The 22,476-nt window shown below is 38.3% G+C and overlaps 1 protein-coding gene across 13 annotated transcripts in view; it reads right to left on the bottom strand.

Annotated features, from left to right (window-relative positions):
- Positions 1-22,476, bottom strand: part of BEND5 (BEN domain containing 5) — an 879,444-nt gene that overhangs the window by 520,984 nt on the left and 335,984 nt on the right. For all 13 annotated transcript variants that reach the window (XR_014956859.1, XM_085585667.1, XM_085585666.1 and 10 more), the window contains one exon: positions 8,601-8,817. Coding sequence is in view for 12 of the 13 variants with exons in the window: in XM_085585667.1 (XP_085441793.1) it covers positions 8,601-8,817 (217 nt within the window). In the remaining variant the exon portion in view is untranslated. The remainder of the gene's footprint in view (positions 1-8,600; positions 8,818-22,476) is intronic.

The raw sequence follows: 22,476 nt of genomic DNA, 5'->3' as shown, positions 1-22,476 counted from the left end.
ATTATAAGCCACCATAATTCAGGAGGAAAAAAGTATGTTTCATAAACTTCTGAAGTTGTCAGATTTTGAGAAAGTAATAGTCATCTTAAATTTTAACTAATTAGGACTAAGTGCAAAATTGGATGCAATTAATGAGAAATTAAAATTAAGTGGGAGTAAAATTACTTCTAAAACAGATTTTTCTTTCATGTATACTCATGAAAACTCCTGAAATGGACAGTACCTCTCCTTTGTCTTCCTCCATGTCACATATTTATTAGAACATCAGAAAAGGTGGTTAAGAAAAACACGCTTTCTGTGGAAAGGTATGTCCACAATTCTAGGGAATTCTGAGTGAAAATATTTGACTGTGGGCCTAAACTGGCTAGTTTGTTTTTTTTTTTCCCCACTGGAAATGTCATGTTACTGGGGTCTTTTCAATCTGTGTTCATTTTCTCAAATTGTTCTCTGCTGCCACAGTATGGTGCTCAGCTGCTGTTTGAAAACATGAAAAAGAATATCTTTATCAGAGACTGCAGTTCTTTTCATGTACCCATATGACTAGTTGCCATGTAAGATCGCCTTTAAAGAGTATTAAAAAGGCTTTAAGCCGTATCTTATATTTCCTAAGAAGTGAGAAAAACAGTTTTCAATTAAGTACCTACTGCTTTACATTAAAAAGTTTCTGTCTCCTCATGCTATTTGTATGTCATTTTGTCTTCAAAACAAAGATAAATATTGCTTTCAATATTTGTGGATAATAGCAGCACTTCAACAGCAGCAGCATTTTCTACGAAAATACTCTTTGTGTCTTTTCCAGGAATATCATAGTCTTCAAAAATTAAATATGCAACATTATGTCTTAAAATAAGGATGGTACTAGCCTCCCTGACATGTAAGTTTTATGCGCTTCATCATTGTACTATTTTTTGATTCAAAAATACTTTGCTAACAGTGCAGAAAAGTGAGGATCATTAAAATCACACTGAAATCAACCACAGATCACAGGATACACATAATATCTCTCAGCTGTGCTTCCTTGTATTTATTATATTTTCATGAGCCTTACTTCCTCTCTTCAAGTATGTACCTTCAAATACTTGGGTCAACAGTAAGGATGCACTCAGCCAGCTGGGGCCACACAAGCTACACTGCCTTGGTCTCTACTATTTTATAATCTGCATCAAAATACGCTCTTATGTCTTTATTTTCTCATTTCTATATGTTATCTCCCCAAATCCCTTCTGACATACAGGCAGAAGTCTTCTTAGAGGCAGCTTTTAGCTTTCAAGGCTTAAGGACAAAAGGGATAAAGTCTTTACTGAACATGTGCATGGCAAAGACAAAGAACTCCAAGATCAGCATAAATCACTTATGCAGAAGGCCTCAAATGCACACCTTCCTCCTAGAAAAAATACAGATTGCTGAGCAATGGTGGGATTCACTTTAAACACAGACATTTTGCATATTTATAGAGAAGTCCAAAAAGGGGACTTTTATTATTATTTTCTGCCTGTAGGTATGTTGCTATGGTGGTAGTATGAGTTCACAACAAAGAATTAGGGCACATGGTCTAAATTCTGATTTTTCTGATCTTGGAGCTTAAGGACATTTTACACACATTAAACTTGATGTCATGAACTGTGCCAGTGACTTCAACATGTCTATTTAACATGCTTAAATTTAAATCTACACTTAAGTGTTTTGCTGGATTGGAGCCATATAAATTACAGTTTACATAAATTACATGAACAAGATTTTGCCTGAAGTATTCAGAGATTTTAATATATTATACTTACATTCTAGAGCTGGTATAAAGTTTAATCAATAAATAGTTCTTTATTTGGTTAAATTAAAAGACATAAATCCAAATCATTTGGACTGAGAAGACTATGAAATTGTTAAATAAGCCTGCAATCCCAAGGTTTCAGCCCTACAGGTAATGCAAGCCAGGCTAACCATCTTCTGGGTCTACAGTCAAAGAATAAAGATTAAAATACTACTCCAGCCCCACAGATGCATTACACAGTCACCACTCAGGAGATCTAAACAGAAACCAGCTCAAACACAGCCAAAATCCCAGCAGAGTCAATGCAGTGAAGTGCTACGGGGCAAATGTAGTTAATGGCTCCACAAAGCACGATTTCCCCTCCGTGCGAGTACATCCAGCATCACTATCAACATGGTAATTATTGCTTAGTGCTCTGCTACAAAGCAGGGAAAACAAATTTCTGGAAATGGAAGTGCAAGAAGACTGAAGGCATTCTAGGATTTTTTCAGGGCTCTACATACCCTCAAAAAACACTTGTGGCCTGCAGGGCAGCTAAATAGACTTTAAAACCATGAAAAAGCTTTATGTTGGTGTACACACAGGACCTCAGACTGAGGGGTTTTTATGGGATTATATTAATTGCTTGTACCATGTTATTTCCCAAGCACCAAATAAAAAACAGGGATTCTAGTCAGCACTGAACACGGAAAGTAAAAATAGGTTCTTCATGTCCCCAGAAGCTTAGGGTTCACTTACTAAAGGCAACTGCCTAGATCTGAGGTTGAACTCTCTACGTAGACAAACCAGTAGGTTTCACAGTGGAATTAAAGTTACTCAATAGAGCTTTGTGGCACTCAACCAAGTAGGAGAAAGTGCTGAGGACAGGAATGAGTAAAACCTGCCTTTACTTGAAATTTGCCATTGCCATGAGAAAAAGAGCCAGACCCTGAAATGCCTTCCTGCTCCTAGCTGTGAGTTCAGCCATTTCAGGACATCTGACTGGATCATTAGTGTTCCCTTTCCGTGTTGAAGCCTGGACAAGCAACATATTATTCCAGCATTTCTGGAAATGCAGGAGTACATATTCAAGGATGGAGCAAATAGGGAACACAAAAGACAGAAGGACAAGGAAGACGAGTCCTAGAACAGGATATTAAGTCATGTGAAATGTCACTGAGGTGGGGATATCGAGCGCATAGCGGAGAACACAACTACCTTGTGCAATTCTGGTATTTAAAAGACCTCACAGCTATTTTGGATTTGCCCTTCACAACTCAAAGAGATAAGGGGAATGAATAGGAAAGAACAAAGCAGGAGAAGTAACATAAGAGCAGAAAACAAATACCACAGCTTCTTTCTTCTAGCTAGCTTAGGAGAGTATAAACTAAATGGAAAGAAAAGGGAAGGTTAGATTTGAGGCAGAGAAAGGGCAAGCCAGATGAAGGACAAGTGTGGAGTAAAGGTGAGATGAAGAGTCTGACTTGGAAATGGGAAGAGCCATGAAGTAAAAGGCCAACCTGAACAGCTACAAAAAGTCCAGTGAAAACTTCTGAAAAGTCACTGACTTTCCAAAGGTTTCCCTGAGTGTCTACAAGATGAAAGGGTAGGACCTGTGCATGAAAACAGTTTGCTTAGACTAACTTTGTCACACATAATTCATTTACTGTCATTTCTTTCAGGAAGTTTTTTCTTAATAAAATAGATCATAACTTTTTTTTTTTCTTCAGATGATTTCTTACATCAGTGGGATTTTTGTGCTCAAAGCTTCTTTTTTTGGTGAAGTGCTTTTTCCAAGAGGTTTCTGGCAGGTTTTTTTGTGTGTGTTTTTTTTTTTTTTTTTAATGGAGAATGGTAGTTATAAAATATGAGCTGTAAAGACGATTTAAGATTTGAATCCTTCTTCACAATTTAATACTTTTACTCATAATTAGATAAAGAGTGGTTAATGCAAATCTTTCTAGAAATTATTTTACTTCATCTAACAGTGTTCTTTCTGTAATTTAAGAAATGTCCAGCTTATGCATTTAGTAACCTTGCATGATATTAACTGCAAATGATGATTTTATTGTTTGTTTTTTTCAAAAACTATATATTGTTGTGAACTTACACCAAAGTATTTCTTGGTTTTACCATGAACTCCTGTATATATCCTACAGACAGATGGCAAAATTCAGTAGTATCATTTCACCTATCCTTCCTACTCTGGTTCCACAGGCCAGGTTATCTCCCAGAACTCCCTTTAAATTGTAACAAAGAAATTTTCCTTAAAACTGATGATATAAAATAGTCCCCTGTAATTTTTCATGTTATTTATATAATTTCCCCAGTAGCACACTGTGCTATTATATGCTATAAATCATATTTTATTTTGGAAAGAACTGCTGGTGGTGTTATTTTTAGGTCTAACTCTACTTCTGCTGGTATCCAATCCAGCTAAGAAAATAGCTGTAAGAACATTTAAAATCTCACATACAGTGTTGGGATGACATCCATATTACGAATGTTTTGGGAACAGCATCACTATAGGAGTAAAAAATACACCACTGCATAAAGATAATGTGTCCTGAACATATACATAGCTGCACTTTTAAACTACTGAGAAATGAGAAAGGGGATTTACTTTTCCTAAGCACTATTTCTGTGGCCTTTTTCAGGCCAAGTAAATTGCCACAAATTACATTTACATGACATTTCAACCTAGTTATAGTCAAATCCATTGGAAAATACAGTATCTGACACCAACAGGATTTCAGAGGTACATTACATTACACAGAAGCCTGTAACTTCAATTTTTTTCCAAAGACCAAGAGTATACTTTTCTTTTACAGAGCTGTTATTACATAACCCAGAGTTGAATGCAGAAATGGGAATTTTAACCTTAGAAAAACTGCCTATTTTCTTTGCTTCATGCTTTAAAACGTTCATAACTGAGCAGTTAAAAATGGACCAGTAGAAAGTGGTAGAACCGATCAAGTATTTTTACTGGGGTACGAAGTCATTTAGTCTGTAAATAAAGGAAATTTGGTCAGCGAAGCGGTGATGTGACATCTGGTGTGCAGTTTCACAGGCTTAGGGCATCATTCTGCTTCTCTCTGTACCAGCATGAATCAGGAGTAACTCATGTAAATTAAAAGCACAGCCCAAAGTGGTGTGGAGGCAGGAGGAAGCACTCTGTGCTGCAGCCTGTGTCTTTCAGTGTTCCATACCTGACTTAAGAGATCGGCTCATTTACAGAGCCCTACATTAGACATATTGCCTTCTTGTTTTAAAATATGTGTGTTTAATATTTAATTTAACAGAATTCCATATTCCAGTCTCTGTGTACTCTGCAAGTCCCTTTGAGGCTCGTGGTTTGTATGTGCAGTCACAATTCTCCTCAAGTGTAATTTGGAAGCACCATTGCCTAATGGAGTGAAAGGAAGTATCTGGCTCTGATTAATCCTGGTTCTCTTTGGAGTGAGTAATGAAAATAATGCCCAGCCAGTGTCAATTTGTAAAGTGGGCTGTAGGAGTTGAGCCAGGCTTTCCAAAGCTCATTTAATTTATTATGCCTGTCCATGGAATACTGGTGGAGGTGCAGGTCTCATCAATTGTCCACACACTTCAATCACACACAATTTGAACTAGCAGCTTCGAATGACAATACACTCCAAAATTTTGCCAACTCTTAAGAACTGGCTATAATGCTACACACATAGCTTTGTACGTGAGACTGAATAAATATCATAAAATAAGTCCTGTAATGTAAAATGTGCCTGTGCTTATATTTTCACAGAAATATAAAAATAGTTTTAAATTATTATTATTATAAGAGTTATAAATTAACTAATTTATAATTTATTAACTAATTATAATTAAATTATTATTATTATAATATTTGTGCTGTGAAATAATGCATAGTATTTGCTGAGAGGAGATTCACATCATTAATATGCAAAAAATTAATTCCACAATTTGAAAAAGTGCTCACAGATTTTGAACTTCTAATCTGTTGGGGCAAACCAAAGAAAATCTGAAGTTATCCAAGGCCAATAACAGCAGAATGAATACAGTAGTTAAAATGGCACCTGAGTGGCCATCTCAGCTCACTCGCAGGAGAGACTTTTTTTAAGAACATTTGGCACATCTAGAATGTGGGATAGCTCTCTGAAGTAAAGAATATAAGCATTAAAAGGTCAGAAATAGTACAGCTAAGTTATCCATTTAAATGAGAATGGGAAACTTTGCCATTTGGCTCTGAACCATTTTGTCATTCTCCATCCTAATGACAATTACATGTCCCATACCGATATTTCACTTTCAATTTTCATAGAATTACTGATAGTATTTCAGGAGTTAACGGAGGCAGAGCACTTTCTTTAGAGAAGATATGAAATTAGATTAGAAATTAGATTGCCTTGAAAACATTATATGCAGCAAAATGTGCACTCAGAAAGCCTCCAGGAGTAATCCTCTAGGCATGGCTTCTTGTGACTGGAGTTTTATTTTTCCACAACAAAATAAAAAAAAAAAACAAAACAGCTCCAAAGATCTGTGGTGAGATTCTGCCATCTCCAAGAGACGCAGCTCAAAACGACATAATCCAGCAGAAGTGAAATAGTTTCAAACACTTCCCCATCCTCCCAGTCACAGACTGCAGGAGGGGGCTGTGAAATTCCCCTGGAATGACCCCGAGGGGACCAGCAGCTGCATGGCAGCTGGACAGATGTGCTGCAGCCTTTCCCTTCCATGTTCTCCCTCCTCAGCCCAGCATGAGGACTCCAGAGTTTGTCCTCAGACGGCATCTTTAAAATACCTTTCACCATGTGCTGCCAGGGGTATGGTCCCTCGGCCAGGAATAGAGCTTCTGAGGGCCTCTTTATGCCAATCTGATTCCTCTTATCTTACATAAGGGGCCAGGGCAGGGACAGAGCTCTCTTTCTCAGCTCTAAATCTATCCTATATGGCACGCAATTCTCCAAAGTACAGCCAGCTTCTGCTTTTATGGAGCACTGTGCAGTGAAGAATGAAGGATCCTGTTTTTCACCATTTAAAGATGTATGATAGCAACAAAGCTCTATGTTAAAATATTTAACTCGCAGAGAACTTATGGAAATTGTCTATTCAAGCTCAGCAAAGACATTAAATTACCAAGCTGTTCTAGGACAGTTGTGTGTGGAGAAAAGCCAGAAATGCTCTGAGATTGTAATGTTGCTCACAAAGATTACAGCATGAGCCTGATTCAGAAGCTTTTTTATACAGCTTGGTGAGCTGCAAAATGTTACCATATCAATTTCTGCAAAACATACTGTGTGTGTACATATAGATATAAAAGCAGGACTTATACACAGCACATTTCCTGCCACATTTTGAGTGGCATCTGTTTGTTTAGTGTGCTGAAATATGAAAAATAATATTTAGCAACTACTGGTAACACAATGTTAACAAGATTTAAGAGTATAGCTCTGTCTGTCAAAATGCAGATAAAAGACAAATCCTTCAATCTCTGTGTTTTAATCAGTCAGATCAGAGGTTTGATGAATATGCAAATGAGACTGTTTATACACTAGTTTCAGAGTGAAAGGAAACAAATTCAGTTTCATTATAGAATTAATGACAGCTCTGTCCTCTAAGATTAATAATTAAAGCCCTACACACATTAAGATGATAGTGCTCTTTCTGCCCAGCCTCTGCAGATTTTACTTTTCTATTTTTTAATACCCCTTTCTCTTATAATTGTTTGTCCCCCTAATTGGAATGATTAATAATTAATGCCAGTTCATGGATATGCAATAGTCATCTTTAGAACAAGAACTGTACTTAACCTACAAAAAGCGTTACAAAACTACTTCTTTTGTTAATTTTGTTTTTACTTTTGTCTGTAAGTTAATTTTTTCCTCCAAGCTTTATGCCACCATAGGAATCTCAATGGCCTGCTTTAATGGTGGAAGCCTTTCATTTGTTTCAGTGCAGGGCATTTCATTTTGATGTTCACAGTATATTCTGGGTTTCTTTTCAAAGCCCCTGCTGCTGGGATCAGCAGCCTTCACAGCTTTCTGATTCTGAAACACACACTACAAGTTTAGACCAAATCAAATCTCAGAGAAAAGATTAAGAGTGGTACAAGTGCATTATAAAGTCTGAGAAAGAAAAAGTAAAAAAAAAAAAAAAAAAAAAAAAAAAAAAAAAGAAAAGAGACTTGAGCTATTATTTTTTAATCTGATGATTTCTGAGTTGACATGGGAGTGGCTGAGTCATGCTTTCCAAATTCCCTGGACAAGGAACATTTCAGAGGAACATTATAACAAAGTGAACAGAACTTCAGCCTTACCATTAACTCTCTTTCCTGCTCCAGATGAACTATGACACTTCATTTTATATGGCCATTAGGATCTACACAGAGACCACTAAATCCCTTCTAATTGCAAATGACCAAAGCACAATTTTTTAAGAGAAAAGAGCTGTTTTGTGCATGTTTTGCATTATTTTACCAAGAAAAGTTTTCTTCTGGGTCAAAAAAGCCATATTTCTTTCTGAACAAAAAAGCACTTCCAGAAAGACAAATGGTCAGAGTACTCTAAAAATCACATTTCCTCAATAAAGCTGTTTCAGTTTCATCTTTTAATGTCTTTAGAGGTGAACTGATCCTACACAGGAATCTAGCATTGCCTTGACTATCGCAAAAGAAATATTTTATGTGAAATTAAATTAGCATTTGCCTATATTTCACCATGCAGGTACATTTCCTCCCGTGTCATTGATAGCAAGAAAACAAATATATGTATGTGGGTGCTTTAGCAAGGATGATGAATGATAGTCTGGAAGCACTGAAGGGTGGATAGACATCCATAATGAACCTGCTGGTACTTACCACGCTGAGCCCCAGCAGTTCCCTGCAGAAGTAGTCCATGTTCCTCCTCTGGAGGTTGTCCAGGTAGTGCTGAAGGCGAGTGTAGGTGTAGGGGTAGCAGTAGGCAAACTGGTAAGTGTCGTCCTCTCGGTCGAAGCAAAAAGCAAAGGACATGACATAGTTCTTCCTGTGGTCTGGGCAGCGGTAGTAATACACATTTTTGGAGGGGATTCTTTGCCTGAAAAACAAAAACAAACAAAACCACGTCCGTAAGTTAATTTTTTCCTCCAAGTTTTATGCCACCATAGGAATCTCAATATGCATTAATTGATGGATATCAACACGGATATAAGATATCTGATCTATGTGAGATTCAGATTCTCTCCAAAGTAAAGGAAGTGGAGCAGATTGAAGAGCTCAGGAGCTGGTGAGGAGATCCCAGAGCCTGAGTTTGGGAGCTCCTGTGCAGAGCAGGGCTGTGACAGCTCCAGTGCCACTGTCACCACAGGGACTGCAGCTCTGCCCGGGTGCCCAGGGTGGCAGAGTCACCACAGCAGGGAGAGCATCATAAAACCAGGAAACCCACTCCCACCAAGTGAGAAGGATGCACAGGCTGTCCAAGCATCCTCCTCTTCACTGTCAGGCTGCTGCTGCCTCACACCACTCAACTCACAGAGACTCCAGCCAAACCAATACCCTTTCTTACAGGGACAATTCACCAGCACAGAGAGGAGGCACAGCTAATGAAGGAATGTCAGCAAAAGGCAACACTGACAAAACTATTACTGGAATTCAGAACATTTTTACATATATATATATATATATATATATATATATATATATGTATTTATCTCCCTAATAGTCAGGATACATATCAACATCTAGACAAAGAATGGAACAAAAGATAAGTTCTCGAGGTTAAAAAACAAACAAACAATCTAAAAATCAGACAGATAAAACTTCAGGTACAGAAAATAACCAGGCCTTAAAATAGAAAATAAAGGAGAAAAGAGTGTTTGTTCCCATTCTAAATTGGATTGCTGCTCTCCTCAACATTTCTGGTTTATCTGACAGGATAGAAATGAATATACATTATGGTAAATAATTATAATAAAGACATTTATGTCATTGTTATCAAGGTGGTATCTCTTTGAGGAGTAACAAATATCTGCCTGCAATCTCTCACACAATTCCAATTATTTTTTTCTACCTTTCAAGAGAAATAAGTAATGTTTCAGAGGTGAGGCAAAAACTCATGCTATGGATGAGAGATGTTCACTATTTCTGTTCATATGCTTTTTTAATTTCTGAGGTGGAATTTCCAGCTTTATTCAGACAGGAATAGTCTCCAATCATGCCATGCACTTGTAATTTGATGTAAGTAACTTACCAGTCATGTTTGGCAACAAAATGCTGTGGTCCTGCAGACTTTACCTGATTCAATTACATAACCTTATAAACAGGTCTCATCTAATGATTGAAGCAGATCTCAGCTAAACTGGGATCATGGTGAGGGAAAAGCATAACAAGATTTACAGACATAGCAGCAGTAATGTGTGTCTTTGTAATCATTCCGAGAAGCTGGTCTACTGCAGAGCCTCAGTTTTGGCCTCTCATTGCTAATATAAATTAGAGGACAAAACCCTCTCATTATACACAGGTACGTGTTTGTCAATTAGCAGCAGTTAATGAGTCTGACCAGCAAGGATATACAAAGAGAAACAGAAAGGAATTGAGATCTTCTTGAGAAGGCAAAATAACCAGTGATGCAGTTAATTACACTCAGAAAAAGAATTTATCTGCCCTTTTGAATGCCCTCCTTCTTGAACATTCAGGACCCCAATAACTCACTTCACCATCATGACTGAACATGAGCCAGCTGTGCCCAGTGCACCTGGCCTGTACCAGCAATGGTGTGGCAGCAGGAGCAGGGCAGTGACTGTCCATCTGTACTGGGCACTGTGAGGCCACACCTCGAATTTAGATTGGATATTAGGAAATATTTCTTCAATGGAAGGGTTGTCAAGCATTGGAAGAGGCTTTTGGGGCATGTGGTAGAGTCACCATTCCTGGAGGTATTTAAAGGATGTGTAGATGTGGCACCTGGGGATGTGTTTTGGCATTGCCAGGATAAAAGGTGGACTCAATGATATTAAAGGAATTTTCCAACCTAGTGAAATCTGTGGTTTAAAGATTTTTTTTGTTAAATAAGACATTTGCTTACCATTAAGATCTGGAAATTCTATTTAACGCACAAATATAAAAGACAGGAAAACAAACCTTTTATTCTTTTAAAAAAGTATCAGTAGGGAAAAAATGCCACCAGCCATCTGCATGCAACCCTCTTACCTAATGGTTTTCTTCAGTATCTTAACATATTTCTATCATTTTCCCTTACTCTGGAGTGCTATAGGATATCCCTCATTTGATCTCAAATCAAGCAGATGATATGGCAGTGGGTAAATGTATTCCAGCTCCCAGTCCTCAAACCATAATGCAAGTTTAAACAGTGTGTCGCTGAGTTGTTGAACTTTATTTGTTTCCAAATTAGCATGGGGAAAATAATAAAGGACAAGCCTCACTTTGTGCTATAAAAATTTCATGTAAAATGAGACCAATAGGAGGAAATTCAGGATTTTAGAAAGGCTAATGCTAATTGAAATTCATCTGCTGATAGTTAATGTTTAAATGACACATAGTTCTCCTTGGTTCAATAACTTTCTACTTTTAAGCAAGTTGAAGACAACTTTGTTAATGTATTAAAGGCACTTTTGATATTTCATTCCCTTTCCCCTTCATTATAAAAGCTAAGCATCTGTTTTATTATCCACTTTGACACATCACTTTATGGCTGCATTTGGCTATTATGGCTAATCTTGATGTCTAGGACATCTGGTATTGACATTTCACTATCTGGTGTCTGACACAACAGCAGAAACCACCCTCAGTTCCTAGGTTTAAATTCACCCTCTCAGGGCAAAAAGTGCCCAAACTCTTAATTCAAGCCATATCTTCCAAAAATAATTATAATAGTACTCCTGTCACTGCTAATCTATTTTTATCTCTCCTAGCACTTTGTCACTGCTAATCTATTTGTGAGTCATACAGAGAAAGAGAGTTAGCATTTAGATACCAACAACACATCTTTACACACAGGAGCTTAATCAGATTGAGATCTTATCAGGGAATTAAAGAAGAAAAGAAAAAAGGGAAAGAAAAGGAAAGAGAAGAGACAAAGTGCTAGATATCACCAACTGAGTTTTTGATAAGGAAAAGACATTGCTCAGTTCTTGAATTAACCTTTGTGTCCTAGACACACTATTGTTTACTCTTTCCCTTTTTTGTTCTATGCCTTCTGGAAAAGGACACCCACACACTGTGGCAGCAGCTGCTCCTATTAATTTAAAGCTATTACAAAAATTAAAATTAAACCCAATTACTTTGGCTGGTTTATAGCTGGGGAACGGCTTAGTCTGATTGTTCCCTCTGGTTATGGACAAAAACAATATTCCTACCTACAGGCAGCTGCCAGTGGAATACTAATGCATCTAGGGCCTGGCAGGAACAGATTCAGAATGCAGAGTCTAACTGCATTTCTTACTAAAGAAAAATATCTTATCATGGATCTGCAGAAATGCACCAACTTCTCATGCCGTGAGTCACAAGGAAGCTGATTTGTAGTTAGAGGCAGGAAGGCAAAATGATGGTGGAAACCTCAACGCTCTGATTTGTCCCCTTGCATTTCCTGGCAGCTCACACTCAGCAATGCATCCTGCTAATTGATGCACAACTGCCCGGATCTCTGAGATCCTGAGAGGTTATTTAAAGGAGAGCCACCTCCATTCCAAGCACAGTCACAGAGAGCAACGTGCAAACAACTCATTTCCAGTCTGTTTTCTAGATGCGTTTAAAATGAAGCTTGATATCATACATCAGTTTGGCACAAATTCAGAATGCCTTGTCTTAAAGATAAACATAAAACTCTTTCTTTCCAAGGAAGAGACACAGAGATGGAGAATTTATCTCTATTTTGATGTTAACAATCCCATGCCAAAAGGCTGAGCCTTTGAGTGTCTTCTCCTCCTGTCTGACAAGGCAGCACACCCAGCCCAGTGGATTTCTTACTCCAAATGTGAGTGTGCATGAGCTTTCCTGTTCCTGTGTTTGCAGCAGTGCAGTCTCCAGTCAGGACATTTGCTCTGTTTTGGTAGTGTGCAGTAGGATCAAATTTGTCAGTGTACAAAAAATAAAAAATAAAATTGTTGTCCTTATCCAGTATCAAAAACCTGATGACTTTAGAGGCCCCAAAATTTTATTCCTTGGTACTACAAGAGGCAGTAAGGAGTATAATTCAGAACTTTGAATACTTTATCCTAGCAATACCTCTAATTTGAACACAGTTTTAACTTCAACTCTAAGAATTTTGACTTTTAAATCAAAATTTTTATTATCTGTCCTGCTTTTTAAATTTTTTTTCCTTTTATTTTCCCTGCTACTTTCTGGTTATTTTCTTTTGAAAATTGGCAGTTAATCAATGCTTTGGAGGACAAACATTGGGGGTACTGATTGTCCTGCTTTGTGGTATCTAAGTTTTAAACATAGAAGGGTGATAATCAAATCCTCTTGTGACACCACAGCACAAGTAATTGCAAAATAACAATTTTTGGAATGCTTTCCTCTCCCTATTGCATGACCAAAGCAGGGAGCTCTGGCCCAGCCAAATTCCCAATGACTTTAATGAGCAGCATAAATAGTCTTTGGACTGCTTTTAATATGGCACTGATAAAGTAATTATTCAGTCCCTTGCCTCCACAGGATCGGGTTAGACATAACCCAGTCAGGAGACTTCAAAGTAAGATGATGATCTTTGGAGCAAAACCAAAACACTGCAGGTGCTGTAAAAAATCAATGGCCAAAAGAAAAATTACTGGATCTGACTTGTAGAGAAATGCTCAAGTTGTGGTGCAGCATTAGCTGTGGTGACACACTGTGGTGAGCATTTTCAATTGCTTTGCATGGGGAGGGACACTACTGAACAAATTCACAAATTTCCAAGCCTGCCTATAGAACTCCAAGTGGTGGGCCTGAGTCACAACCTTAGACAAAATTAAGCCTACTGACCCAAAACTTGATCCTGATTCAACTTTGAAAAATGATCTCCAGGTATTTACTGACATTGTCCTAAATACTAGATTTGGCTACCCTTTCTGAGTGCTTAAATTTTAGTCCTAGAGCTGGATGTCCCCAGTTATTAACTGCAAGAAATCCAACAAACTGTGTACAAAATCTAAGGATGTAAATCTTGTGCTGCAAACCCCTCTTTTGGAAGGCAGCCCGTTTCTTCCTGACTTCTTTCTCTGTTAGTATAAGCCATGATTTTTCTTCTTGCTTATTCTTGTTGACAAGTGGAGCTGACCATCTTCAAAATTCTTAGCTTACTTGTGACAAAATAAGTTTGTAGGGCTTTTTCTTGCACATAATTTTATATTTGATTCACAGAGCATGGAGTGACAGTGAATATGTCAGATGGTGTTAAATATTTTTTGCAGACAACTGAAAGGGGTTTGGCACAGCTAACTCAGTTTCAGACACTGCAAAACAAGTCCTGCTTTTTTTTCTTCCTGCTGTGTATTACAGTGTTCCCCAAATATTTTCATAATTTAAGACCTCAAGGTCTTCCACCATTAACAGTACCTGGTTTCTTCTTCTTAAGTATAAAAATCAAAATATTGTGTTATTCAATTTAATAAAAATCAGTAACTCTGCACATTAAGCATGCAGCTTTCATTTTAAATGAAATAATGAAGCAACTTCTATCAAAACTGCTAGGGAATTCAAATAATAATGAACTGCAAAAAGATTGCTTGTAAAGTCTCTTCAAGGAGAAAACACTGCATTTTTAACCATTAAACATAAAGAAACCTTTTCTGCCTAAAACAAGAGGGAATCAGTGGAAGTCATTACTCTTAAGAGTGACCAGAAATGGGGAGGAAAGAGTGTACCATGTGGGAAGCATGGGAAGAAGCAGGGAAGGGTCATGATTATGAGATATGAAGCAATGCTGAAAACCTGTCCCCAGGTTCAGCAGAAATGAAGCCACCATCCTTCAGTTTGCCAGAACTAGGAGAATGAAAGGGAGGGCTGATAAAGTGTAAACTGGCAAGAAACATTTTTTTTTTAATTATTGAATTAATTTTAAGTAATTAAAATCTCTGAGGGATCTTTGAGGGATCTTTGAAAGACTGAGTGTTGCTCTATCTCTTCATATGAGATAGGGCAACACTCAATCCCTCAAATGGATAAAAGTGGTGTTTCAGCTTCTCCAAATCTCAATTTGGTTTTGTGGAAGGAGGTTTCATTCAATGCCTTCTATTATTTCTCACTTGTCTATCTCCCCTAAATGTGAAATTTGTCCACAAAGGTCAAAATTTATCACTCTTTCTACAAAACACTTCAGTATGTCTGAGAGCAGCTGTCAGCTGATAGCAAAATCCAAAATCTCCTGCCAGCAGCAGGTACAAGTGGGATTTCCAGTGGACAAGCAGCCAATTCCCCTTTTTCCTCCCTCCTGCCTACCTCCAGAGCCCAAGACATGCTCCCCCCTCCATCTTTTGTTTATTCTGTCCAGTTGCTAAATCTCAAACTGCAGTGACTTTTCTCTGAAGCAGCAGTTCCAACACTGCAATTATTCTACAGAAACTCTCTTTTAAACTGCAGGGATAATGAATGGTGCTGATTTTTTCTTCAGTCAAAATATTATTTGCCTACTGACCACAGGTATTACAGCCATGGATTGTTTCAATAGAAATATCTCTATGCAGTGTTTTTAAATGACAAAAATGGAAGAGGAGAAAAGCCAACTTTCCACTAATGCCATGCATGTGTTGTGATTTTCTGAAGATATCATGAGTGCAAGAGGAGGATGCAGGGGCCAGCATTTATGTCCTGAAATGCAGAAGGAATAAAAACCCCAACAAAACAGATAAAAAATAAAATTTAAATGCTTTAATTGGCACATGAGAATTTGTGATAAGAATCACTGAGTAAGGTAAGGAACAAGAGAAGTAAAGGAGTGACACGCAGCTGTAGTTCCAAAGTTTGCACTGTAGAAAAGAAAAACAAAAGGGTTTTGAAGAAACTGAGAAAGAGCAGCCACAAATGCTGTAAATAAGCGGAAAAATTTAAAATAATAAAGTCAGCATAAATAATGTTGTACCAGAAAAAGGTGACGACAAAAAATGTTCCACCTCAGCACAATTCCTGTCCTGACTTTGACCTGTACCCAACTCTCTGGCCATAAAAGAGCAAATCTCCTGACAACTTCAGAAGGCAGTTTGCACTTACTGACATCAGGGAGCAAATAAACAAAATCCAGAAGAATGTGTATCACTGACTGCATTGGAAAAGAAGGTAGGGGACAAAGAAAGGGACAAGATTGGCACACCATAACCACACCAGCTACAAACCAGCCAGGAACAAGGTAATGGAATGACTTAAATTAAATGCCCTTTTAGGTCTTTGCTTTGTCTACAATCTCTGGAAAGAAAAGTCATGCTTGAGAGAATCATGATCTGGACAAATTTTAGGAATGACTGCTTGGTGACAAATAGTTAATTATTACTAAGAATCTCTTCAAAGCACATTTATTTCAATTTTTTTTTCAACAGAAAATTCAGATGAGCTCCAAAGAATTTCACCAAACAATTTATCCATTAGCATAATAACTTTACATCTTCATGACCATTTTAGTCTGTAATTCTTTCCTGTCTCCACTATAATCTGACATACAATCCCTCCAGATTATGTTGACTGGAAAACATATACTTACAGGATGATACAGGCTGTGAAACTGAGTCCTTATGATGTTTGGAGCATGTGTTGGCCTGGGAATGAGGGACCAACCTCAATCCCAAATTCAAGTCCCTGAACTGCATTACCAGTAGACCACTGGGTCAGCTCTAATAGCCTCTTAGCCTCAATTACCTAATTAGCCTTTTCTTCAGTCTCCTCTTCTCCCTTTCCCATCTGTTCATATATTCCCACCACTCCCTGTTCTTCTGCAAGAATAATTTTTAAAATCTATGTTAACTTCATTTAGGTTAGTCTCAGGTGACTTCTCTATGCAAGAATAATTTATAAGTCTCATAAGAGCCCCAACTTGAAGAAGCTTTTCAGTAACATATGAATTCTGAAATCCATGTTTAAATTGTTGATGATCTCAACAGTCAAAATACAAAGTTGAGATTTTTAATTTATGTCATTTAGATGTGAATTTTAAGAAACTAACAAAGGAAGGAAGAACAGATAGGAAAGAGGTTTTTGCCAGTAGTAGCTTGGTTGATCCTGAACTGTTCTTAGCAAGATCTAAAACCCTCTGGAAGCCTTTGCCTTCCCAAAGTATATTATTCCTGATAAAGATCAGTGCATCTCTGATAGCAGATGATGTATGAGCAGGATAAAGACAAAAGAAAACAGGAAATTGTCATCATGGATCGGACTTTGTTAGCTGGGGAAACTTCCCCACAATATTTTGCTTTATCCTCTTATCTGTCTACACACAATGAAGACCAAGTTCAGTAATTCATTTTTAATGCCCCATTTCTTACGCCTTCTAGCACCTTGTTCACTTTTTCTACCATAACAGCATCTCAAATGACTTCTGCTGTGGAACTGCCAACAGCAATGTTCAGGGCTTTTCCCTTTAGTCAGAGGATAACATTTTTGTGTGGTTTCTTCCGCAGACTAACTTCTCATTTATCAGGAATGAACCTTCTTGCTAGATCACCCAGAAGTTTGCAACAGTGTGCTACAGGCTTAAATTACTTAAGTAATTACACGTCATTTGTAAATGTTACCACCTAATCCTTCACCTCTCTCTCCCAGGATCATTAATAAAGATATTTAGCATGTGACCTGATAGTTAACTTTAAGAAACACAGCTGCTGGCCTTTTAGTGGGATGAAAACTGTCCACTTAGCCCTCTGCCTTTTTGTTTCCTTGTCGGGTTTTGATCTATGGGGATACTTGCCCTGTCACCATATGTGACTACTTAGCCTTTGCTGCAGTGTCTTGTGACAGACTTTGTCACATGCTTTTAAAAAGTCAAAATACATTATGTCAGGCAGCTCGTCTCACTACGCCTGGGAGCTGAAACCCAAAGGTGAGGAAACATTCCCAGGAATTCCCAGGGGGAAAGCATACCTTGGCATCCAATGCAATCAAAGGGCAATAAACTGGAAAGGTTGGTGAGGAAACCAAAAGCACCTTTCTTTGGCACATATTGCAACTATACATCTAAGTATAATTATATTTTTTTCTGTTACAAAAGGAGTTACTTCATCACAAGGGGAAAATGTGAAAAAGACCACGTCAACCAATTGTCCAAGTGAGTCAATCCAGGAAGAGTATAAAGCAGCAAAATACAAAGGTTACACTTCAAAAAAAAAGTTAAAAAAGGTGAGGGTGGTAAAAAGGAGCCTTCTGCAAGCCATGCTAGTCTGAGAAGCTGTTTAAGCCTCTCTTAAGAACTGGGAGCCTGTCCCTGGTTCTCAGCACTGTGCTTACTTTTCCAAGGGTTGAAACAACAGAACAAATCAGCAGAGGAGTGGGAGCTGATGGGAAGAGTGGGTGAGAGCACCATGGAGAGCAGAGCATCCAGAGTTGTGGCCAGCAGAAGCTCTAGGTGTGGCCTGCCAGGAAATATTTGACTGGGGGAGTGCAGAGCCAACAAAACCACACAGTAGCCTCACTAGATGAAAACACTACTGGTACAGTTACCTCAGGAGCCAAAAATTGCTACTCTGAGCATCCAACCTGTCAGAGTCCTCTTTGACCCTTTTCAGGAAAACTGAAAGTGGTCTAACACTGTTTATTTGCCACTCAATTCCTTTTTGTGAGTGGGGGAAATTCTGTCTCTGAGCACCCGTGAGTTCAGGACTGGTTTCTGGGGAAGGGATGATGTCAACATGCCAGCAGATGACCCCCTTAAATTCAGACATGGCCTTTGCTGCTGTCAATCAAGTCCAGGGGAAAAAGGGTTATCTAACTCTTTTTATTCCTCTCTCTTTTCTGTGGGGCTGTGACAGGGCACAGACAGAGGCAGGATGCTGGGCTACAGGGAATTTTAGTCTGATCCAGGATGATCATTCTAATTCTGTTTTATGGGCACATTCACAAAGTTCTAAGCAATATAGTGAGACATGGTTTTCCTTTGCTGAAGATGTTCTCATTAAAGTCTCTCATATCATGATCTTCCAGGTGTTTTATTATTCCCTTTTAAATTCCTGTTTCGACCATTTGCAATGTGTAGATGCAATGCTTACTGGTCTAAATATAGGATAAACCCCAGATACTTGCCAACCCTCTGGAAAAGAGCTTGGTTTTAATGAGAGTGCATATCTTTGTTAGCAGTTCAGCTAATTCATTCCTAATCTTCCTCAGAATTCTTTTATACATAAATCATGTGGGACTGATGATTTACTACTTTTTAATTAATCAATTTGCTCCATCTTCTCAATCTCTGATAGTGCCTCATCTTTATTCCCAGAAAAGAGCAGGTCTAAGATAGGTACCTCCTAGTTTGCTATAAAGACTGACTTATGCTGTAGAACCTCCTGATTTCTTTGCTGAAAACACATAATTCTAAAACATGTACAAGACATGACAATGTGAGAGCAAAATAATTTAAATTCAGTATCAAAAAAAAAATTATTTCTTCCCTAGGCTACATATCTTGCACATACACAAATTTGATTCTCCGTGCTCCTCTGTAAGCTCCTTCAAATTCCCTCCTTTCACCTGCCTCCATTGAAAAACCACTTTATACCATCCTCCTACTCTTGAGTGTTGCAGAGTACCCATCTCCAAGGGTGCTTGCATTTCCCTACTACAAGGAGAGGCTGTAGGTCTCCCATTTATCCCCTGTGCCAGCATGTGGCCTGTTAGCAATGGCAATACTGCATTTTCAGGGCTAAATGTGCACTGTGCTGGGAAGCCCTGCCTTTTGTGTCCTTTAGTTATTCCATCTGGAGACAGCACTCAGAGCTATCACATTAAACACACAGCAGAGAAAAAAAAAAGAAGCCTGGAAGAAAATCCTCGGTTTTCCCAGTTAGAAGGGAGCAACAAACATGGCAAGCCCTTTTCTCAAAAGATGAAAGTGAATGAAACAGGACTTCAATACTCTGGCTCACAGACCAGGGGCGACTGCTTTGCAAACACCCTGAGCCTCCCAACTCCAACACATGCTGACCTCGATCCCCCTCCCCACTGAGCCCAGCTCTAAGAAAAACCACCACATAGATGGCCACCTAGAGAAAAAAATCCTTATTTTAGTGAGGGAAAAAAAGTTCTAATAGTTTCTGGCTTCTCAAATCCTTTGCCATCTTACTCACATTGGTCTTTTTGCTCGCTGATGCTGGTTTAGAAATAACATAAGCATGCTTTCTTCCCCAGGTAACAGAGATTAACCTGATGCAAGGGTGCTAGCCTCAGTCTGCAAGGGAAATAAAAGACGATTCCCTCCTTCCCTCTTTTCCAACATTCCTAGCTGCTGACCCCCAGAGCAGTATTGATGTAAGTATCCTGTTCTCTTGGTCTCTCCTTATTTACAGTACACATGGATACATGGGAGCAGAGGGAAAAGGCTGGAAGTGGGGGGCCCGGGCGTCAGAAACCATTGTACACACATGGGGTTTCTCATCCCAGACACAAAGTTAAAAAATGAGATGCTGCAATGGTTGGAGCTGTTGAAGACAGGAGAAATTGAAAAATGGTGTGTTACCCTAATCTTGTTTTTCTAAACTGTATGCGTGATATCACCCAGGCCACTCCAATTTTTCACAATAATAGTTACAGCATCATTTTTCTTGATAGCCCTTTAAAAAAATATTCATTTTGGGAAAACTCTGTAGTTCGTTGCTTTGCTTTTTTTTGCCTCTACCTGAACAGTCAGTGTCACAAAATGGAGCAACTGCAATCCTTATGCATATTTAAAAGTACTGCCCCATTTCACCATGCTAAGTTTGTTTAGACTACAGGAGCATTACCTCCTTTACCCTCTTCTGCAATATAACTAGACATGATGGCGAAGGGAAGGGAAATGTAAGATACATTTTGTTAAATTACACCAAGTTTTATTTAGCCTTGAAAGACTCTTCACATTCTCCTGCAGATGACAAAGTTCTAGGCACTTTTCCTTCCTCTTTAGACTGTTATAAAACACAGTGAGGGAACACACACTCAGCTCCCAGGTCAGCAGGGAGGCTGATCCCCTGTGAGAAAATGGGATGAGCTGTATATCAGGTCTACAAGCCAGTGATCACCAAGGCAGTGCAGAACTTGGTACCTGGTCAACAGGTACCTGTGCTCTCAGGAAATGCAATCAAAATACAGGAGACCCTACTCGGTCTTCACCCCTCAAAGATTCTCTGAGCTAAATCTTTAGAAAGCTCTGGGAAGAGGAATGGAGGTTTATAAGAGACTGTTTGAGTTCCAAGTGACAGATATGTACCTGTAAAAATTATGCCTCTGATAATTTCTAGACACACACTGTGAGGCCCCAGAGAGGTTACTCTTAAAGTCATTGTTCAAATGTTTGCACTTCCAGGGCCTAATCAGTGAGATAATCTAAGCAGATGCTGCACTAGTTGCTAGTCCAGACCAATCACCACATATTCCTACTGAAATATATGTGGTGCCCATAGATTCCAGATGAGGAAAAAGTGGGCAGAGAAAACCCTAAAAGAAGATCTTAGGTCACAGACTCCAATGGTAAAATTATAAAAAGGAAAACAGAAAAGAACCCAAGATGATGGGGTTGCCTTCTATGTTTCTCAGTATTTCCTGAACTGATCAGCAGCAACAACTGTAAAGTACAATTTAAACATGAAGTCATGCATGGAAGGATGTGAAAACTTTATGTAAAGTGAAATATGACCAATTCCATCCTTTTTGTCTTTCTGTTTTCCTAATGCAATATTAGCAAGTGGCAGTAATGCTCCTCAGTTTCTTTAAGGTTTTTACATTGCATCACCATTATGAGTTACCCTTGCCTTCACTACATTAGACCACCCTGCATAAAAACATTAGCACCTACAGAAAAGCCAGTAGGACTATCATTGCATTTTATCTATATTTGGTGTAAGGTTTTCTGGGGATTATTTTACATTTCTCCCAGGAATGCATCTGTTTCATATTTCTAAAGGTTTGGTCCAACTATTAACTTCCATTTGGACAAGTAAGGCTTTATAGGACTGGCACTTTTGTTAAAAACAGCAGTCTGTACTGCAAATAAGGATGAGGTGTTGAAACAAAGCATCTAAAAATCTTCCAAACAGTGTCAAGAAGCTGTAATATTTATGTGAAAATAAGAAAAAGCAACATATGGGATACAAAAACTTTTATAAGTAAATCATGTTCAAAATGCTCCGTGTATTATGTATTTCCATGAGAATGACAGGACATTTGTCACAATACTTGTAGGAAATTTTTGTAAGAGTACTTGAAAAATAATACACAGCTCTCAGTTTAAACACACAAATGGTGAAAATTTAGCTTGTAATAACCTTAAATACTTAAAGGCTTTCAAGCAGGAGTCACAATTTTCTTATCTGTTGCTTTTCCAGGCAATACCATGTATTAAACATTGTCCCTCTGGTCTTTAAATGGGACCAGAAGACACAGAGGTGTTGTTTATCCAAATACAGGTGTGTATTAACTATTATGGCCAGCATCTTAGGAAATTTAGCCATGTAATACTGAAGATAAAATGGATGGTATTTTCACTGAAATAGTGGGGAAAATTCAATACACATACACATACAATTATTTTTTTTTAAATACATCAAGCTATTATGTAGCCTACTAGTTTGAAATCTTTGTAGGAGATTTTGCATCA

This window comes from Lonchura striata, chromosome 8 (genome assembly GCF_050655825.1).
Source record: "Lonchura striata isolate lonStrDom1 chromosome 8, ASM5065582v1, whole genome shotgun sequence".
NCBI classification, from domain to species: Eukaryota; Metazoa; Chordata; class Aves; order Passeriformes; family Estrildidae; genus Lonchura; species Lonchura striata.
This window is presented reverse-complemented; position numbering and strand designations above follow the sequence as displayed.